This window comes from Sinocyclocheilus grahami, unplaced genomic scaffold (genome assembly GCF_001515645.1).
Source record: "Sinocyclocheilus grahami isolate Dianchi unplaced genomic scaffold, SAMN03320097.WGS_v1.1 scaffold99.1, whole genome shotgun sequence".
Lineage (NCBI taxonomy): Eukaryota > Metazoa > Chordata > Actinopteri > Cypriniformes > Cyprinidae > Sinocyclocheilus > Sinocyclocheilus grahami.
In genome coordinates, this window is record NW_015505278.1 from 1,088,001 (window position 1) to 1,099,759 (window position 11,759).

At 38.0% G+C, this 11,759-nt stretch overlaps 2 protein-coding genes across 2 annotated transcripts; one reads left to right on the plus strand and one right to left on the minus strand.

Annotated features, from left to right (window-relative positions):
• Positions 1-289: 289 nt before the first annotated feature.
• LOC107588219 (neuropeptide-like protein C4orf48 homolog) lies at positions 290-2,463 on the minus strand. Its single transcript, XM_016276243.1, has 4 exons — positions 2,357-2,463; positions 1,929-2,069; positions 1,527-1,615; positions 290-1,080 (listed from the first exon to the last, which is right to left on the minus strand). The coding sequence occupies exons 2-4, from the start codon at positions 2,050-2,052 to the stop codon at positions 1,009-1,011; spliced, it is 285 nt and encodes a 94-aa protein (XP_016131729.1). The 5' UTR covers positions 2,053-2,069; positions 2,357-2,463; the 3' UTR covers positions 290-1,008.
• A 931-nt stretch (positions 2,464-3,394) lies between these two features.
• On the plus strand, positions 3,395-11,233 carry LOC107588166 (negative elongation factor A-like). The gene is made up of 11 exons (XM_016276184.1): positions 3,395-3,679; positions 5,076-5,247; positions 7,281-7,442; positions 7,596-7,685; positions 8,649-8,776; positions 8,989-9,058; positions 9,184-9,272; positions 9,364-9,475; positions 9,629-9,939; positions 10,286-10,385; positions 10,484-11,233. Exons 1-11 carry the CDS (start codon positions 3,470-3,472, stop codon positions 10,666-10,668), a joined length of 1,629 nt encoding a protein of 542 aa, XP_016131670.1. The 5' UTR covers positions 3,395-3,469; the 3' UTR covers positions 10,669-11,233.
• Positions 11,234-11,759: the final 526 nt, after the last annotated feature.

Here is an 11,759-nt window from a genome sequence, read left to right on the forward strand (position 1 = left end):
TTGATGCGACAGTATTAGGGAACCTTTATATCCTTGCGCCACCATTTGGTCATTTGATGCGCCACGGGCAAGACAGCTGCAAACTGCTGGATGTTGACGTTTTTTAACAGCTGGTAGGATTCAGATACATAAAAAATTCAGATAGCTTACTGCAGCTGCTGACTTCAGCTAATCTGGAAAGTTATCACATATTCAGAGATGTTTGGTTAATTACACATTTTTACGGAGGTTAAGATAAAAAGACAAGGGTCTAATAAAACCTATGAAATAATTTATAACACAAAATACAACATCACAAATGTTTTAATGGACTTTCTCTACACACAAAAAGACATGGTTACAGCTGTGAACTTACACCTTAGTACCAAAGTAATCTCTACAGGAAACCATCCCTTCTTGTTCCTCCTTCATAAATCTCATATAAAATTCTAGACAAGCACTTTACATGCAGGTTTATTTTCTAGTCATATATCTATCATCTAATAATCTTACAGCAAACTCTCTAAGACAACGCCTGAAGATCTACATTTAAATTCTGATATTTAATAAATCTAAATTCAAATCTGCTTGACTATTGTGACTGTTAATCCTATATTTCTAGAACACAAATATAAAAGCAGTTAAACATTTGAAGAAAAAAAAACAGTGTACTGTGCAAATAATTATGATAAATAATGTGTTTAAGGTTTGCAGTATATTTTGCAGTGCATTGTGCGTGGAGAGGAAACATTTACCCTTGTCTTCATACACACTTATGGAAAGTTCAATGCGTTAGCTGCTGCCCTAATATGTATGTGCCTCTCATTGACGTTTAAACTGTGGAATGTTGTGTTGTGACTTCTTTAGTCAGGAATGTGTATTTATGATGCTCTATGCACATATTACAATGAAAGATAATTCGTTTCATGGAACACGTGACAGGAAACATGTTTGAGAGAGAGTAAAAGAGTGTGTATGACTGAGAGAGCAGGTAGTATCCTTTAGTGCAGTGTTTACAGCTGTTTTTTTTTAGCGCAGGCTGCTGGCAGGCATGCAGTCACACAGTGCCCTCCTCTCGGCCTTCAGCACCAAACTCTCCGTCTGAAAGCACATGAGATATAACACGGCAAAAGTGAAGCCCTCAGGTGTCTGTCTCTAAAATTTCTAAAAGATGCTTCATTTGACCAGATCGACTAGACATTAACGTTTTTCACAGCTTGATTTCATCATTTCTAAACTTACAGGAATAGACATGAAAGCAGGGGTCTTCAGTAGGGCGTCTGTGACTCCCTAGGGGGACCATAGCAATACTAAAGGAGTCTGACATTTATTTTTGGCTCTCAATTGAATTCCTGTTATAAAATGGAAAATGTTAATAGGGTAAATGTCAACTGAATGTTTTATTGTCTATCCCACATTCAAAAAATATAATTAGGGCTAACAAATCATTTGTCTTAGTCCATCAAGGGGTCCTTGGCCTGACTGCCATGCAAAAGACTGCATTGAATGACTTTATGTCTCAGTTGTCTCCCGTTTTATGATCTTACCCGTGAATCTAAGTTGAAAGCTGTTTTCTTCAGGTCTTGCAAGGCTCTCTGCATGAACTCGAAGGCATGACAATCAACACAAGGCCGGCCTATTAAACAAAAATTGTACAGTAGGTTTTACCAGCGTTATTATCATTAGTAAAAAAATAAATTTTTTAACCATTTTTGTTATTTGAAATAAGACTAAAAATTAGACGAAAACGTAAACTAAACGACAATTTGAATATATACGCTCTCTCTCGCTATATATAAACTATAATGGTATATAAATAATACTAAAATAACACTGCATTTGACCGTCATCGCTGAGGCTGAGCAAGTGCCCAGGAAACAACAAGGGCCACATGTTGCGATGATACATGCTTGTTGACCACACGTTTATAAAAGCATACAGAGTCTTACTCTCAGCGGGAATGACCGTCCCTGATTCCTCGGCATGAACTGGTTTGATACCGAGGAGCTGGATCAGTACCAGCAGCATCGCCGTCGCTAGAGCTCCGCTTGGCCTCATACTGTCGCGCAGCATCACCGTACACACAATACCTGTGCGAAATCACAACACATAGAGAAAGCTCTGGAGGAATGGACAAAATGCTCTAATATTTAATCATTTAGCAGACGCTTTTTACAAAAAATAACAAATGAAAAATACCTTATAAAAGACGGACCAACAAAAGCGCAAATAAGAGACTGTCGAGCATCATTTTGCTTTATTTTAGCTTTGTCTTTATACAGCTATTATAAGGTCATTTCCAAATATGGCCCCCAAAAAACACAAACCCCACTCCTGTACTGCGTATTATTAACGCTAATTAAAGCATTTGCATTACCTGTAGTCTCTGATAAAGACAGTAGTACCGTTAGTCAAACCACCGCCCTCCTATTCAGGACGCAGTTTCGTTGCGTCAATTGCGCTTTTTGAGCTCTATTGTCCTTCGCGGAGCACCGTAGAATAGAGTCCAAAATATTTTTTACACCCAGGCAACGTTTCTCTCTCTGATTGGCTACCGCAGGTCACATGGGTTCCAACCGTACTCGTTTTGAATGTAATAATATAAGTTTTGATTTGTATTACTACTTGAGAACAGCGCAGCTTTTTAGCACATTTTAGTCGATGTTTCAATAACATTTTTGATAGATAGTGTAATGTTGTTATCTATCCAAGGAAAAGGGCTGTAATGAGTGGGATGCTCAGTCCACTAGGTGACAGTAACGGATTGTATAAAGTCGAAGTGCATTTGCTAAGGAGGGGTGTAGACTAGTTATTTGTATATTATTGATGTTCCACGTGGAATAAAGACGCCAGCACCAGCGATAGGCTACCTCTTTATATTTGTTTCTTGAATAATACAGATAGATAGATAGATAGATAGATAGATAGATAGATAGATAGATAGATAGATAGATAGATAGATAGATAGATAGATAGATAGATAGTTCTATTTTAGATCTATATATTCTACTTGCCTAACAGTATAGTTTTGTCCAAATTTCACATTCATGAATGCAAGGTTGCATAAAAAGAGAAAGAAAGGTCAGAATAAGATTCATCAGTTAAATTAAAGAAACATCCATTTCTAAATTAAAATGAGCACTAACTCAAATAATATTTTTATTATTATTAATCTATAACTGTAGACAAAAACGTGTTGCAAGCAAAACACATGCCAAGGAATAATAGCCAAGTGTTCATACATTGACAAACATAACACAGCGCCAAACCCATTAACATTAAAAAAAGAAAAGAAAAACAAAGAGATACATAGAAAACAAAACTATTACACAAATCATTTAAAACTCCGATAGCATACGGACTATATGTTTTTTCTAAAAGTTTCTCTCTGGTTGTGGTCTCACGGGTCCTAGCGCGCATTGTGTGTGTGTGTCTGTTTTCTTAGGTAGCCTGTTAAAATGCCCGATCTCATTATTCGTCTTTTTCCAAGATGGCGTCGATGAGGGAGAGCGACACCGGCCTGTGGCTCCACAACAAACTGGGATCGACAGACGAGCTGTGGACACCTTCGAGCATCGCTTCTCTGCTCACCGTGTCGGTCATCGACAACATACGGCTGTGTTTCTCCAGTCTGTCGCCTCCGGTGAAGCTGAAACTCTTGCTGGGGATGCTGCACCTCCCGCGCAGGACCGTGGATGAGGTGCGACTGCAGGACTCACTCCTTCTGCTACTGCACACACAAACTGTCTTAACTTCCGAGCGTGGCATTCGTTATTGGGGTGGCATGTTGTTTATTAGTAGCAATTGTGTCATATGTTGCTGAGACGTATGCGTTGCATGTGTAATAACATGGCTTCCACCGCGAGACCCCTGCAGCTGCTGTGTGGATCATGTCAGTCTCCAGCAGAGCTCAGCTCAGGCTGCTGTCTGTCTGTCTTCAGCCTCTGGGCTTCAGCTAACTTGCTAGCCTCCTTTATGTAAACTTTCGGAGTGTTATTGCCGTGTTATTTTTATGAAGTTTATTTCTATGTTTCGACGCCCCCCTTATAAAATGGTGACTGTAGTTTACGCCTAAATTAATTCCACAGTTAGTCCAAAATAGAAATTGTTAGTACTGTAAAACTGTGGTAACTGTATTAACTACTGCAATTAAAAAAATAAAATACAATAGTAACGTTTTTCGCGGAAGCTGTGGTTTTGCACTGAGAAAGGCTCTACTCAATGTTCCTTTTAAATTTTAAGTGCTTTATTGGCTATTTTATGATTGTTTTACACACAGTTATGGCCTAAACATTAAAAGTAATGACAAGAAAAGCAATATACAACATTACCATAACAATAAAGTAGTATTCAAACAAGGTGCTAAGTAATTAATGAGATGTCCAAAATCAAAATGTGTATAAATAAGATAAAATAAACATGTATCAAAACAAATAAAAAAATACTGTAATATATGTATGTGATAGTCAGTGATTATGTTAATTGATTGATTGATTTGATCACTTTCTGAAGAAACAAATCCAATTTTGTGTGCAAAAAACTTAAAGAATTAGTCCGTATTGGTTTTTTTTTTTTGGGGGGGGGGGGGGTTTCAAACCAAATACAAAAAGTGGAAAAACATGTATGCAGTGTTTGTAAAGCTAAACTTAAATACTGTCTGTTATGTCTTCAGTGAGTTTTATTGGCTAACACATGTATTGGTTTTTATGGGCAAATGCATGGAGTGATAAAGCAAACTTCCTTTTTAGTGCCATATAACATATGGAAAAACATTTGCACACTTACTAAATTGTATAGAATATTGGATTTATGGTTTGAACAAAATGAAGGTTTCCTTTAAGTGTGGTACAGTGTTGTACTCCATTGTTTCACTAAATTAGCCTGGAATCCTGTCATGATTCTTTCTGTATGTTTTACCTCAGAGCACAAAGAAGGAAGGAAATATAAGATAGCAATAATGTAAACAATGGTGGAATGATCTATTTACAATATCAGGCAAACTCCAGTGCAGTGGTAGCGGATTCATTTACAGACTGACTAGGTTAAAAAAAGAATTCTCTCTCTGTGTGTTCTCTCTCTCTTCCCTTATATTCCAGATGAAGGAGGCTCTGTCAGAGATCATTCAGTTGGCCACTGTGGACTCTGAGCCATGGGTGTTAATGGTGGCCGACATCCTGAAATCATTTCCAGAGACCGGCTCACTAAACTTGGACCTGGAGGAGCAGAACCCTAATGTACAGGACATACTTGGAGAGCTGCGCGAGAAAGGTCTGAAATCTGATAGTGGATGATGGTGTTAGAAGAGGGTCAAAGGCTGTTGTAAATCATTTCGTCGGGTTGCTACTCTTCACATAAAAAAACAGAATCGCATAAAAGATTCGTTCTTGTCTAGGTCCAGATATATCTGCATCCTTGACTATTTTGACTACATATTAGGGATGTATATTTTGGTCAGATTGACAGCTCATTTTTGGTCTTTGTATATGTGTCTCAGACATACATCTTTGATGGGTGCACTGTGTGTCAGTGTGTCATGTAAAAAATTAAGTTAGCAGAGATTTGAGCACTATATTTCTGCCCTGGACTAAAAATCAACATGTACTTTATTCATTAACTGATTGCAAACGGCTGTCCAAAATTCGTTTGTAACCAATAGCAATTCTGAAACTGCAATATTTAAATTTTTGATGTACTTGAAGTTTGAAGTTCAACATATTTAATGTTTAATAAATAAATATGAGACCCTGGACCAAAAACCAGTCATAAGGGTCAATTTTTCGAAATCGAGAGTTATACATCATCTGAAAACTGAATAAATAAGCTTTCCATTGATATATGGTTTGTTAGGATAGGACAATATTTGGTTGAGATACAACTATTTGAAAATCTGGAATCTGAGGGTGCAAAAAAAAGCAAAATATTGAGGAAAATCGCCTTTAAAGTTGTCCAAATGAAGTTTTTAGCCATGCATATTACTAATCAAAAATTAAGTTTTGATATATTTACAGTAGGAAATTTACAAAATATCGATAATTTAGAAAAATCTATAAAAAATTTTTCTTAAAGGGGTCATATGATGCTTTTTTAAAGATCATTATTTGGTGTAACAGAATATGTTGACATGCTTTAATGTTCAAAAAACACATTATTTTTCAAATACTGTACATTATTGTAGGTCCTATATGCCCCGCCTCTCTCAAACGCTTAGTTTTCTACAAAGCTTTTTGGCCAGCTGACCCAGTGCATTGTGATTGGCCGAACACCGCCAGCACTCGTCGGAAATGTAACGTCCCTTACCATAATCGCGAGCTTCATCTTTCAAAATAAATGTAAAGACAGTAAATAATGTCAGTTTTACCATCAGTTCAAGCCCGAAAGGGGAACAGAGTCGTGTGACAGACACAGTGATGAAGCTGGTATGTGTTTGTGATGTGACCCTCTCTCTCTCTCTCTCTCTCTCTCTCTCTTTCTCTCTCTCTCTCTCTCTCTCTCTCGCTCTCCCGCGCGCACACACACACACACGATGCGCAAAACTCCGCATTTAAACAGTCAATAGCAAATACTTGACGTAATAACAAAACAGTAGCTGATTCAGAAGCGCTAGATTGTCATAGCAAAGTCAGAATGACCTCCTCTTCTAGGTTCACGAAACGGTCGTCCATAAAATGCATTGCTGTTCTGTTGTAAGGCAAGGCAATTAATGCATCTACTTTCGGAAGGCCAAATAAAGTGCTTTTGCTTTCGCCTAGAAACACACAGCGTCTCTCTGACATGGCTGTTTCAACACTAACTGAGGTTACTAAAACCACGCCTTCTTTCTTTGCGTGAACATTTGGGCCGCATTATGCTAATATTTCCATATAGTGAGGTAGATATGTGGGGGTGTGTTAGAACGAGCCGTTTTAGGGGGTGTGGCTGAGTCTTAACTTTGATAAAGAATATTTCTTTGGTTTTGAGACTTTAGTTTTTGCAACTTCAGGGATCTTATCTATGCACAATCAGCTTGTAACACTCCAAAGAGAAAGGAAAACTTGAAATCGCATCATATGACCCCTTTAAAACCAGTGTTTTCATGATCGATCATTGCCCATTATTATTACTCTACATTTATATCACAGTGACCAAGTGACATTTCTACAGTTATTGTGGTTGTCTGGGATTGTTTGTTTGGGCTCTTGTTGGCTTTCGAGAGCTAACTGAACTTATGTGTATTTTTGCTAAACTGTCACTTGCAAGTGCATATACACTTTGGTAAGAAAGATCTGCTGAGACTTACTGTTAATGTTTGCACCTCTGTTCAGTAAATGAATGTGAAGCGTCGTCCATGTTGCCTCTGGAGTGTCAGTATCTGAACAAGAGTGCTTTGACCACGCTGGTGGGGCCGCTCACTCCACCCATCAAGCACTTCCAGCTCAAGAGGAAACCCAAGAGTGCTACACTTAGAGCTGAGCTGCTTCAGAAATGTAAGTGTGTTTATGCATTCTTTGTGCCAGAGCAACTGTTTTCATTTTTCAGTATGGAGTCATTCGCATAATTTAAAATAGGAGTTTACCCTAATGTTTGTTTGATGACATGTTTATTGTCACTGTGTATTATTCATCATATTTGTTTTAAAGCCACAGAGACTGCCCAGCAGTTAAAGAAAACAGCAGGAGTGCCGTTCCATTCCAAAGGAAGAGGTCTAGTGAAGAAGATTGACACCACAAGTAAGATTTATATGTATACACAGTGGCCCCAAAAAGTATTTGGATGGTAAAGATGTATGAATGTTATTGCATTAGCTAACAATAGTATCTTAGGTTTGAAATGAAACAACAATAGATATAGTGATAAAAGTGAAACCGTATCTTTTTCCTTGTTGAATGTTAGTGCAACGTGACTATAGTTGAAGTAATGAACTTGAGGAGAACTGACTTCATGCATCCACTAAAATATCTGGGAACTATTTGGCTAAAAATAATATTTTTTTAAATGAGGGTAAAGTGTTTTATACTAAAGTTTGGGGTCAAAAAGTTTTTTTTTTTAAAGGAAAAACGTTTATTTAGCAAGAACACATTCAATTAATCAAACGTAACAGTAAAGACATTTTATAATGTTACAAAAGATTTTAAATAAATCCTGTTGTATTGAACTTTCTATTTATGAAAGTTACAAAAGTTTTTTTTTTGTATGTTGACTTTAAGACAAAATTGTTAAATTATTGTAAATATTATATTGAAAGAATATTGAGTGAATTGACTGAGTGATGCAATTTAAATGTTTTTTGCCATGATTCATAAATAAATTAATCTATTCATCAGAATCTTGAAAAAAAAATTATCTCGGTTTCCACAAAAATGTTGAAAGCAGCACAACTGTTTTCAACATTGATAATAAGAAATGTTTCTTCAGCATATTAGAATGATTTCTGAAGGATCATGTGACACTGATTACATTTTACAAATTACATTTGAAAATATATTAAAATGGAAAACTATTTTAACAGCTATTTTAAGTTGTACTAAAAATTCACAATATTACTGTGTTTTTGATCAAATAAATGCAGCCTTGGAGTGCATTAGAGCATAAAACACTAAATCTTACTGAACCCAAACCTTTGAAAGGTAGTGTACATTCATATGTTCTCCTAACAACACACAAGATTGATAATAGTGATTGTCTTCTCTCAGCGCCTCTGAAGGGCATTCCCAAAGCACCATTCCGCAGTCCTACCACCCCAAGCATGTTCAGCCCTCCCAGTAACCGAACCCCTATTGCCCCTGCCCGCACACCCCTGCGCAAGGAAAGGGGAGTCAAGGTAACTGTCCGGCAATGACCAGTTAGGAAGTCATTGAATGACATGGGTATGTCTAATAGGTATTTCTCTTTACTTAATGCTGAAGAGCAAATCATTTTCTTTGCAGATGACACCTGGATTTATGAACCATGAACTGAATTTTACATTCTTAGTATGGATGTCATTTCTGTGCTTTATATTGTCAGGTTATGTGATTGAGTGTTTTCTTGCAGTTGTTGGATATATCCGAGTTGGATATGGTAGGAGCTGGCCGAGAAGCTAAGAGGAGAAGAAAGACTTTGGGTAAGTTCAAGAAGATTATTTAGTGACATAGACTCTGCACCTCTGAACTGACTGACTTAAAGACCAGCCCACATCCTGGTGCTGTACATATGTAGTTAAAATGTTTTTTATTTTATCTTGTTCAGATACAGAAGTTGGAGAAAAGGCGGCCAAAGAAGAGGCGGTGGTGGAGAATGCAACACCAGATTATGCAGCTGGCCTGGTGTCTACACAGGTAGGTTTGGAAATATTATCAGCCATACGAGGGACGCTTTGAATGGGGGTCAGAACAAAACTCAAATATGTTTTTCCTCTCCTTTCAATAGAAACTCGGGGCTCTAAACAACGAGAGTGCCCTGCCATCAACCAGTTACCTTCCCGCCACCCCCAGCATGGTTCCTTCCTCGTCTTATATTCCAAGCTCAGAGACACAGCCAGGTAAGCCATTGAAAGATGCAGGATGGGATGGATGCAAAGAAATTAGCTACAGTAGAAAATGTATTAATTAGACACAAGGGATAGTCTGATATTAACAGGAAACCAACTATGAGCTTAGTCTTCTCATCCCCAATTTTTTGCCTTAATATTCAGCGAATGCAGGTGGTTCAGGGCGTGAAACTACAAACCGGCAGTCAGAGGAGTCGTCCGCCCCAAGTGCTGCTTCTGCTTCCTTACCCGGCCAGTTTAAACAGCGGCCGCCCATGTATAATGCCAGCACTGCCAGTCCCACGGCCCCCACCTCACCCACCACACCAACCAGCACGCCTACCAACAATGCCCCGCCCCCTGCCGCCACAGCAGCACAGCCAGACATGCCCACGCAGCCGCCCACAACTGCTGCCCAGCCTGCTCCCACGCCAGCACCCCCACAAACCCAACCGAAAAAGAACCTGTCGCTCACGGTAAAAACCTCTCTGATTCATGGATACAATAATGATATTTTACTGGACTGATCTGCTTTAACGATTTTATTCAGACATTTCATTAAGAGACATTTTTAGGTTTCAACTAAGGTTTCAACTGAGAAAATTCTAGAATTTTTGAAGGTCAATGGTAGTTTCGTTTTTTTGGCCCTAGCATAGAATAGAATTATTTTGCAATATTATAAATGTCTTTACTGTCACTTGTGATCAATTTAATGCATCCTTGCTGAATTATTCATTTCAGTCTTATTGTCCCCAAACTTTTGAATAGTAGTGTACAGTTTGGAAAGTTTTATTTTTATATTGCATGTTCGGTTCCCCACAGAGAGAACAGATGTATGCCGCGCAGGAGATGTTCAAGACTGCAAACAAAGTTACACGGCCTGAAAAAGCCCTCATCCTGGGCTTCATGGCAGGATCTCGAGGTATTCTGGGTTTGATTTTGTCAGATTTTATTTTTCTTACTGTTCCTCTATTTTCTAAATGACCCACCTAATGTTTGTCTGTCCCATCCTCCCAAAAGAAAACCCTTGTCCAGAGCAGGGTGACATCATTCAGATCAAACTGAGCGAGCACACAGAAGTACTGCCTAAAGCGGACGGAACCGGCAGCACCACCATGCTGGTGGACACAGTGTTTGAGATGAACTACTCTACTGGGCAATGGACCCGCCTCAAGAAATACAAACCCATAACCAACGTCTCCTAAGGAGGACTGGGTTAACAAACACACATACTCAGCGCGTTTACATAGACACATATGTATACATTCACACACCCCTCTTCAATGCCACCTGAGGAGTGTATTTCATGTACATGCGCTGGAATGTACATATTCACGGGCCAAATTCTGAGGTGTATTGGGAATATGCGCTAGTGAATTTCTAGATGTTGGTTTCAGACAGTTGAAAAGGACTTCCTGTTTGGCTGACCTCATGTCCTATCTCTGTTCCTGCGTTGCCAAAGACAGGGACCTCTTATAAGACAGCTGTTTTCTTTATCTTTTTGTTAATGTTTGTATCGTCTCTCGTTTTTAGGCCCAGGTGGTTTGTGTCTTAACCTACTTTTGATTGACACGTTATTAAGAGGTCTTAAAAGGGTACAAGCATACTATTTTAGTGTCCTACGAATGAAACAAAAAAAAAAGTCTGTCCATGTGTTTTCACACTGAGAATGTTTAAAGATGTTTTCAAGTTCCTCCTTGGACAGAAAAAAAGATAAAAACAATAAACAAAGTGTAAAACAGGTTATTTTCTGTTTGGTACTTTTCAAGAATTTTTTTTTTTTTTTTGAAAGGAGGAAATAAATGAAAACATGTCCAGATTTGAATGAGTCAGTTGCTGCAGCCTGAGTGTAAATAATATTATGTTGCACAACCACAGTCACAACTGAATCACTGCCACTGCCTTTATTTCTGTGCAAAAGTCTGAGACACAAAAGTTGAACATATTTTAATGACATTGGTGGTGATTTTACACGTTTTGAAACAAGTAATCTTTACAATGCAAGTTTTTTGAAGTGGAACAGTGATTACACTGCAAAAAATGCTTTTCTATCTTAGATCTTTTGTCTTGTTTCCAGTCAAAATATCTAAATCTGAGTGAGTTTTTGCTTGAAACAAGCAAAATAATCTGCCAATGGCAGATTATTTTGCTTGTTTCAAGCAAAAACTCACTTCAATTAGACTTGTTTTTTCTGAAAACAAGACAATCATTTTTACTTGACTAGAAAATCCTTCTTGATTTAAGAATTTTTAGATATTTTGGCTGGAAACAAGACAAAAGATCTAAGATAGAAAAG